This window comes from Carassius carassius, chromosome 49, assembly GCF_963082965.1.
Source record: "Carassius carassius chromosome 49, fCarCar2.1, whole genome shotgun sequence".
Taxonomy (NCBI): domain Eukaryota; kingdom Metazoa; phylum Chordata; class Actinopteri; order Cypriniformes; family Cyprinidae; genus Carassius; species Carassius carassius.
In genome coordinates this window covers 8880288-8890076 of record NC_081803.1, presented here as the reverse complement: position 1 = coordinate 8890076, position 9789 = coordinate 8880288, and the positions used below count along the sequence as shown (strand labels likewise).

At 36.2% G+C, this 9789-nt stretch overlaps 1 protein-coding gene across 1 annotated transcript; it reads left to right on the top strand.

Moving 5' to 3' along the window:
* The first annotated feature begins 2489 nt into the window (after nt 1-2489).
* Nucleotides 2490-8818, top strand: LOC132132604 (procollagen C-endopeptidase enhancer 2-like). The gene is made up of 9 exons (XM_059545044.1): nt 2490-2637; nt 3885-3993; nt 4082-4340; nt 4537-4661; nt 5521-5657; nt 5784-6124; nt 6206-6286; nt 8236-8406; nt 8525-8818. The coding sequence occupies exons 1-9, from the start codon at nt 2525-2527 to the stop codon at nt 8653-8655; spliced, it is 1467 nt and encodes a 488-aa protein (XP_059401027.1). The 5' UTR covers nt 2490-2524; the 3' UTR covers nt 8656-8818.
* The last annotated feature ends 971 nt before the right edge of the window (nt 8819-9789 follow it).

Genomic DNA, 9789 nt, shown 5'->3' with positions numbered 1-9789 from the left:
GTCTCATGACTCTCGTCTCCATATCTCAAACTATCCAGAGTAGCAAAACTGTCAGGTTTCTGTAAACACTTCTAGTTAATCTCTGTGAATATTTACATAGACATCTTTGAAAAAACTGAGATAGAGAAAAAGAAGCAAGGAACTGTATGTTGTTGACATTGTGTGATAGAGTTTTTCTTATTCAAACCATAATGAGAGAGGAGATGACTAGTGGCATGTTTCATCCATAGACTGTATAAAAACATCATCCCTACAAACTGTTTGCATAATATGTTGCATAATCCTCCCCCCCCCCTCTTTTTTTCCTTTTTTCCTCTCCCTGTCATTCCAGACCTCCTTTCTTCCCCTGAGCACAAAAGGAAACACTTGGAAGAATGTTCATACTGCTGTTTTCCCTACAGTGACAGTGAAAGTTGACCAGGAGCTGTCAAGCTCCAAAAAGCACCTTAAAAATCAATACATTGTACCATATTTGACACCAATAACACTAAACATCAACAATACCTGAATCTGGTATCTAGACAGTTAGTTAAAGACATCAGTTTGACATTTCTGAAGAGCTAATAAAATAAAATAAAAATTTGGTAAAATTGTAAGTGAATATTAATTACTAATCTATGTTCTTCCGACAAAGCAATTGTACAGTATTTAAAAAAAAAACTATCAGAATTGTATTTATTATAAGAGTAAATTTCCTTGTACAGTGAAAAACTATAATGGTACAGTTTTTTATTATTTGAAATAGAGTAGCATGAACATTCTTTAAAACCTCTCCTTTTGTATTTAACAGAAGGAATACAGGTTTGGAATGACATTAATGATGGATAAATAATGACTTGGTGGGCCATTTCTCATCGGGTCTCTAATTCTGTCCTATCCCTTTGCCAAGAATACATCGATGGATTGTTTTTGCAGTGATACTCGAACCCTTGACCTTCCTCCAGGTCATTGTTGGCTCAACACCACTCCCCTCCTCCCTCCACCTTCCCCCGTCAGCCAGGCTTCACGCTCCCTCCACCCCCAGCAAAGTCCCACATCACCACATTCTTGTGCTGTTGCCTGTCATCACAACTCCAATCACATCCCAGAGAGCACAAACACAACCAGAGGCCAAGCACAACACATTAGCAGCATCTACAATCGATTCACATGATACAGTTTAAATGTGTTTTCATTATTGTGCAAGCCTGGCTTTATACTTTGCTAACGATGGTTATGTTTACTGTAGATCTTTTCCTTTGTTCATTAATTAAACTATGGTGACTATGTCCTCATCCTCGGAGAACTGCTGATCTGCTGTGATCTATTATGAGATTTTATGTGAATGTCGATTGAAAGGCCAGAGCTACACCAGAACGCCATAAAGGGTAAATTCTTCAAACAACATGACTCATTTCCTTTACTTTGACCAAACACAGATAGAGAGCATGAATGTGTTCACAAGACTGAGCTCACTTATCCCAATTACAACCAGGAGTGCCTTTTAATCTTAAAGGAATGTTCTGGGTCAATGCGAGTCAAGCTCTATGGACAGCATCTATTGATTTACAACAGAATATTATTCAACTAATCTTTTGTGACTCGAACATACAGTCAGTGTTGTTATTGTTAAATACAATGAAAATGATTCAATAATTGAAATAAATATGAAATACATTTAAAAATATATATATATATAAATAGAAGATGAAAAACGTAATTTACTTTAAAATTATAAAATTATAGATAGTAAAAATGTTCAACCATTACTAAAACGTAAACTGAAAATGTAAAAGCTCCAAATAGTAACAAATATTATAATTGTATATGAATAATACATTCTAATAAGTTAAAAAATTCCCCCTTTTTATTTTCTTAATGCACATTGCTGGCCTTATTGTGCATAATTCATTTTTATTTCCTATAAGATAGTTGCTGCCTTTGAGTATATAAAATTTATGAAATACAAGGTTGCAATTACCTTTCTTTTTTTTATATATATAATTTGAGGTGGAAACAGATTTGTGTCCTTTCAAATGTTCTCCAGAATGAGAATATCAGAAGCTCCCATAATAACACTTCCAGCTAACAAGTGACATTTCAGCTGTGACTCTGCTGCTGTTATTAGCATTTTACTAGTTGAGGTAATATAAAATATATAGCGCTTCCTCAGGCTCTTCCTGATAGCAGATGGAGCAGCCTGCAGATCACACTTAAAACCTGACAACCTGAGCAGCACGGAGAGCTTCTCTTGAAAGACCTAATCGAGTAGAATGGCTTTCATTTCCAATGGCTCCCACACACAGAGTTTGGGTTGCATTTGTTTCTTTCCCCTTCCTGCTTTTGTTGATGCAGCATTTCTCCCTTTGGCCTAAGTCAATGAGGCTGTTATTCAATCCAAGGTGAACATCTGGCTCCGATTAAAGCCTCTCTTTCCTAGTCCCCCCCATAGCGTCACTTTCCCACTCCCTCTACTTTTTCCTCAGCATCCCGCCTCCAAACCTCCGCCTCCTCTCTGTGTCATGTGTACTGTTGCTGCATCTGTATGTGGATCTTAGTGCTGAGGAATATGGAGCATCTGACTGCTGTGTGGAGTTTGGGGCTTCTTCTGTCTCTGAGTTTTGGAGGGGTCTTGTGTCAAACCACCAATGACACCAGGTGTGTGCGGTAGGGCTGTGAATGAGGATGAGCTAAGTATGCAAGTCAAAACAGCTCTTTTTACAAACCTTCAACTGTTTTTACTGCAGAAGCTGTTTAAACTTGCTAGCTTGGAATTTTACATCTTTTTAAGTGTTTATTTATGGTAGTAAGTGTCATTTTTGACTCATTAAACACATGGAGAGTGTGTGCTGTATGTATTTTCAGGAATATTGATTATAGGCTGATACTTTGTTGGCAGTACTTTGGGTTAGTGTGTTTTCAGGGTGAATCAGGTTGCTTTACCCTGTATCATGTCTGCTGAGAGTGTCATAGCTTTTAGTGAAGAAAACAGATGAATCAAATGACTAGACTGAGTGCTCTGGCCAACATCCTTTTAGGGCAGAAATTCTGGAAAATGTTTTATGCTATTTAGGCTGTTGTGGTTGCAGAAATAGCGGAGTCAAAAATGAAATTTCGGTTCATATGACTTTGTCTTTGTTGCATAAATTTTTGTAGAATGTTTGTGCTGCACTTTTCCTTAAATGAAAGAACCCAACATTCCAATAACTAAAAAAAAAATGAATTGCATAGTTTAAGATTTTAGGTGTACTGTCACTTTAAATGTGTTTAAATGTGTTTTTTATTTATAAAACTGAAATATGTTAATGCATAACTTATTTCTAATTGGTTGTGACATTTGTAAGAAGCTCTAATTTTCTATTTATGGCAAATCTATTTATAGTTTAATTATGCAGTGTTGAGTTGAAACTGAACCTCTGTCCTATAAATAGCAATATGATTGAGGCTATGTTTAGCTAAATTATATTATTACGGTCATTTTAAAAGCCTTCCAACTTTTAAAACTGGTCAGATTTGTTATTTATAGAATTCTGAAAGCACTTTCTTTTTGATTTTGTAAATGTTTCTGTCATTCGTCTAGGTTAACTGCATTTCAAACCCATTGAAATGCTGTACATGACATAAACATTTTATCTTTAAACACAGACATTTTATTTATACAGTCAATAATTTACATTGTAAAACAGGTATCTTTAATAGTTTTTGGTCGGAAAAAAAAGTATCCTCAGCCCAGATGCCCCCCTTAATTCAGTTTTGGAGTTGTTGTTCTGTGCATCTGTTTGTACTTGTGAAAGTATGTCTTGGTCAAACTTTTGACTCACCTCTCAAAAGCTGTGTTTATTGTGCAATATAAACACATTCCGTATTTCGTCATAGTCACCAGAAATCCTTCCTCACTCTCCCAGGCCCGTGTTTAACTGTGGCGGTGATCTGGTTGGAGACTCAGGCTTTGTGGGCAGTGAAGGATTCCCATCGTTCTATAAACCCAACAGCAAATGTACCTGGTACATCACAGTGAGTTCACTTTGAGTTCACACTCCATACGCTCGAGATGTCGTATCCCGGAATAAAGCCTTTAAGTATCTCTGTCTCTTTCTACTAGGTTCCAGAGGGCAATGTGGTCATGCTGTCCTTCAGAATTTTTGACCTGGAGGCTGATCATCTCTGCCGCTACGACTATGTGGATGTGTATAACGGACACTCTAGCATGGTACAGAAGCTCGGGCGTTTCTGTGGAACGTTCCGGCCTGGAGCTCTCATTTCCACATCCAACACCATGATGGTAGAGATGGTATCAGATTCAGAAACAGGAGGAAGAGGGTTCCTGGCTAGCTTCAGTGGAGGAAAGCCCCATGTGGATGGTGAAATCAACTATTAAACATCAAACGTGTTGTGATTGACTCTGGTTCATTGAGCATTTTCAGTGTGAACAGAGAAAATAATTGATTCTGGAAACTTCTTGTTTTGACTTCTCTTGAGCTTACGCATATTAGAAAGTGAGTATCTGTAGCCTCGATCGTCTTTCGTTTCTCTGAAATGATTTTTTCTTTCTTACAGAGCACCAGTTTTGTGGCGGGAAGCTCACACAGTCTCAGGGCACGATCAAAACTCCCAATTGGCCAGAGAAAAATTATCCAGCGGGCATCAGCTGTTCTTGGCTTATAACAGTGGAGCCAGAAATGGTCAGGAAAAAACATAACCCTACAGTTCTGATCGTTTTCAGTTAATATTTCAACACTGAACAAGGTGGCGGCATGCCAGATATTTTTTGCAGCCTGTTCATTAAATGATAAGAAACAAGCCTGTTGGGAAACATGGCTTTTCTTTGCTTGAATCTGGGATATTTTCCAATATATTATATTATATATCAACTGATTCCCAGAATAAAAAAGTAGTTAGCAACACTTACTTAAAGCAACACTTACTTAAAGCAACTTAAAAGAGACAATATCTATTTAATATAAATATATAATGATGTAATTTATAACACTTGTCAATTTTTCTGATACAAAAATAAATGTTTTTGAACAAACTTAATTTGGGGCACAACAATAAACTTATATATAATTTATATAACTAAGTTATATAAAATGTACTAATGAATATTTTGCTATTAAAATTCAGTAATATACAAAAATCCAGTGTTTAATTCTGCAGTGTTGAGCTGAAATTGAAGTCTGTCCTGTGATGTAGGCTATGTTTAGCTAAATTACAATATTATGTTCATTTTAAAAGCCAACTTTTAAAACCGGTCAGATTTGTTCCATATGGAATTCTGAATGCACTTTCTTGTTGATTTTCTAAATGTTTATGACATTTATCTAGTCTTTAAATAATAAGAAACAAGACTGTCAGGAATAATGGCTTTTCTTTGAATTAATCTGGGATATTTTCCAATATATTATATTATTTTATATAAAAACTGTTTCCCAGAATATGAATATTTATGTTTTGATGTTGAACTTTGTGCTCCCCTCCACTTTTTTTCATTAGGAAGAAAAAAACGGATTAAATTTGAGATTTCGGAGTTTTGTGTTTTAGGTGATTGAGGTGAAGTTTGATAAGTTTGATGTGGAGTCTGACACATACTGCCGCTTCGACTATGTGGCGTTCTTTAACGGAGGAGACAAAGACGATTCAAGACGCATCGGAAAATACTGCGGAGACACTGCGCCTCAGTCAGTGGTCACATTTATCTCTTTGACTGCCATTTTATTATTAATGTCATATGTTTAAACTAAACCAACAATGTTTTACAGTTGCATTAGTTTCTGTTTTTGTGTGTGTGTGTGTGCCATCTGCAGGAACATTATTACCAATAGCAATGTGCTGTTGGTGCAGTTTGTTTCTGACCTTAGCGTGACTTCAGACGGATTCATGGCGTCGTACACTAGCATCCCACGTGGCCTCCGTACACCGACTACAGGTGGCGATGTTGTGTCAGGACCCAGAGTGTCATCCACGGCCACGAAACCCCGTGTCACCCCGGGCAAACCGGTGAAACCTGTGGCCTTCACAACAGAAGCAACAACTATAACTACGACAACTACCACTGAACAGCCAACGGCACGACCCAAACCTGCAAGACCCTTTAGACCTGCGAGACGTCCATTCAGGAAACCAGAACCAGAGGTATCCAGTCCAGGTGAGGAAGAGATACTAGTAACAAATGATGCTGGTTATGATTTATGATAACTTGTTACACATTGTTGAATGTCTTTTTCAGCCACAGACACGAACCCACTGTGCCCAAAAACATGTAAAAGAGATGGAACCTTCAAGACTAGTTTCTGTGCTAGTGAATTTGGTAAGTCATTACCCACACTGACAATTTGATGTAGAAGCAATTTTTACTCAAAAACTAATTTTCAGAATATTGTATAGTTAATTACAAAGAAACAACAAGTAAATATTTAATTAAATAATACATTTATTGGTAGAAAGATTTAAATAGTATTTTCATGTTTGTTTACTGACCCCAGATTTCTGGGTGTAAAAAAAATAAAATTCTGCCATTATTTACTCACTTTATTTCAGTTTTTTTTCATCTACAGGTGCTGGTCATATAATTAGAATATCATGAAAAAGTTGATTTCACCAATTCCATTCAAAAATTTAAACTTGTATATTATATCAATTCATTACACACAGACTGATATATTTAAAATGTTTATTTCTTTTATTTGTGATGTTTATAACTGACAACTAATGAAAATCCCAAATTCAGTATCTCAGAAAATTTGAATATTGTGATATGGTTCAATATTGAAGATAATCATATAATCAGCCAATTAACTCAAAACACCTGCAAAGCTTTTAAATGGTCTCTCGGTCTAGTTCTGTATGCTACCCAATCATGGGGAAGACTGCTGACTTGACAGTTGTCCAAAAGACGACCATTGACACCTTGCACAAGGAGGGCAAGACACAAAAGGTCATTGCAAAAGAGGCTGGCTGTTCACAGAGCTCTGTGTCCAAGCACATTAATAGAGAGGCGAAGGGAAGGAAAAGATGTGGTAGAAAAAAGTGTACAAGCAATAGGGATAACCGCACCCTGGAGAGGACTGTGAAAAAAAAACCCATTCAAAAATGTGGGGGAGATTCACAAAGAGTGTACTGCAGCTGGAGTCAGTGATTCAAGAACCACTACGCACAGACGTATGCAAGCCATGGGTTTCAGCTGTCGCATTCCTTGTGTCAAGCAACTCTTGAACAACAGACAGTATCAGAAGCGTCTCGCTTCAAAAAGGACTGGACTGCTGCTGAGTGGTCCAAAGTTATGTTCTCTGATGAAAGTAAATTTTGCATTTCCTTTGGAAATCAGAGTCCCAGAGTCTGGAGGAAGAGAAGAGAGGCACACAATCCATGTTGCTTGAGGTCCAGTGTAAAGTTTCCACAGTCAGTGATGGTTTAGGGGGCCATGTCATCTGCTGGTGTTGGTCCACTGTGTTTTCTGAGGTCCAAGGTCAACGCAGCTGTATACCAGGAAGTTTTAGAGCACTTCATGCTTCCTGCTGCTGACCAACTTTATGGAGATGCAGATTTCATTTTCCAACTGGACTTGGCACCTGCACACAGTGCCAAAGCTACCAGTACCTGGTTTAAGGACCATGGTATCCCTGTTCTTAATTGGCCAGCAAACTCGCCTGACCTTAACCCCATAGAAAATCTATGGTGTATTGGGAAGAGAAAGATGCGATATGCCAGACCCAAGAATGCAGAAGAGCTGAAGGCCACTATCAGAGCAACCTGGGCTCTCATAACACCTGAGCAGTGCCACAGACTGATCCACTCCATGCCATGCCGCATTGCTGCAGTAATTCAGGCAAAAGGAGCCTTAACTAAGTATTGAGTGCCGTACATGCTCATAATTTTTATTTTTATACTTTTTAGTTGGCCAAGATTTCTAAAAATCCTTTCTTTGTATTGGTCTTAAGTAATATTCAAATTTTCTGAGATACTGAATTTGGGATTTTCCTTAGTTGTCAGTTATAAACATCAAAATTAAAAGAAATAAACATTTGAATTATATCAGTCTGTGTGTAATGAATGAATATAATATACAAGTTTCACTTTTTGAATGATGATATTCTAATTATATGACCAGCGCCTGTATATAATATAATGTAACTTAACATAATGTAATATAATATAATACAGAATAACAATAGGCTATAATCTCATTTTAAAGGGGTGAACTATAAGCGTGAATTATTTCAGTTTGTTTCAATGCCTCTCTTTCGCTCTTATTCTCAGTTATCACTGGTAAGCTGACAGCATCGAGTCCTGGACCTAATGGAACTATGCAGGCCACAGTGTTTTTAATTAGGGCCTACAAGGCTGGTAGTCTTACCATCACCCAAGCTGGAGAAACCATGTCTGTCAAACTTTTGATGCCCTGCAAGAGATGTCCATTTCTGCGCAGAGGTATATGGCTACATATGCACAGAAATACAATACAAACCTGTGTCAGATTCCTTGTTCACTATTCCATATTAAATTTCTCACAAATCAGCCAGTTACTGATTTATTGTCTCTTCATTAGGTCAAAACTATATCCTGATGGGTCATGTAGATGAGGAAGGCCGTGGTGTTCTCATTCCTGGTAGTTTCACTGCCCTGTACAAAGCCCCACACCACAGGATACTGACCAAAATCAACAACCAGCTGTGCTGATATGAGCTCTCACAGGTCCATGTTAGCAACATCAACCTTCAGAACACTAGAGGAAAGCAATGGACAGTGATTAGACAAGAGCCCCAAAATTTCCGGTGCTTTGATTAGCTATAGTGTGTTTCAAAATTGTCTACTCAAAACTGAATTTTGGTGTTGTAAAGTGAAGATATTTTTCATACAAGTTAACATATATACATATATACACACACAGAGATGTCATAAAATATATTTGTAATTTATGATGATGTATTCTAATACAGGATTTATATAACACATTATTGCGTTGAACTTTATTCTGTGTTGTTTTATTGGGATTGGCCTTTTCCTTTCATTGAAAGCTGGTTTTGAGTTTTATTTTTAAACCATTCTTCTAAATCATTTCTGCAATTTGAAATAAAGCTGAAATGAAATAAATGAATAATGTAAATATTAAATAATTATTACATTTATTAATTGATAGATAAAAAAACTGAATAATATATATTACTGTATAAATACTAACTTTCATGTTAATATTAAAATAAAAATTAGATAAAGCTAACTGAAATGAATAATGTACTTAAATTAGCAAAAGAAAATTAAGTCAAAATTATAATGAAAACTGAAAATGTAAAAATAAAAGCTAATTTAAAATATTAATAAATACTACATGGCCATGGCCAAATAAAATAATAAGTAATAATTAAAAATTAAAAAAACTTAGGTTGGTAGCTTAAAAAAAACTCCACAATATAACTTCCTATCTTCAGTGACACCTGCACCCTTTTAATTTTCTTTCTTTCATTTTAATTCTCTTTTATCAATAGACTATCGACAGTTGCTATTCTTTCCATTGAAAATACACAAAGCCTTAAATTAATCACCAAAGACATTGTAGATGAATTAAATTGAATTAATTACAACTAAAATTAGTGAGTAGTTTTTTCTTTTTAAATTTTGGGCCACTGTGCCAAGAGTGTGTTTGCATTAAGTATTTTAGTAAATATGGCAGATTTTAAGTGCCACAATATATTTTAGAATAAAGTCAAAATGACTAAAGTTATGACTATTCACAAGCGGTTCTATTGACGATTTTCCAAACACTGATTGATCGAGTAAACTGAGTTTTTTCAACATGTCTTCTTTTATTCATTC

Coding starts and splice junctions, on each gene's coding strand:
- LOC132132604 (XM_059545044.1), top strand. CDS start 2,525: ATGTGGATCTTAGTGCTGAGGAATATGGAGCATCTGACTGCTGTGTGG. Junction 6,287..8,235: donor TTTCTGTGCTAGTGAATTTG/GTAAGTCATTAC, acceptor TCTTATTCTCAG/TTATCACTGGTAAGCTGACA. Junction 8,407..8,524: donor ATGTCCATTTCTGCGCAGAG/GTATATGGCTAC, acceptor TCTCTTCATTAG/GTCAAAACTATATCCTGATG.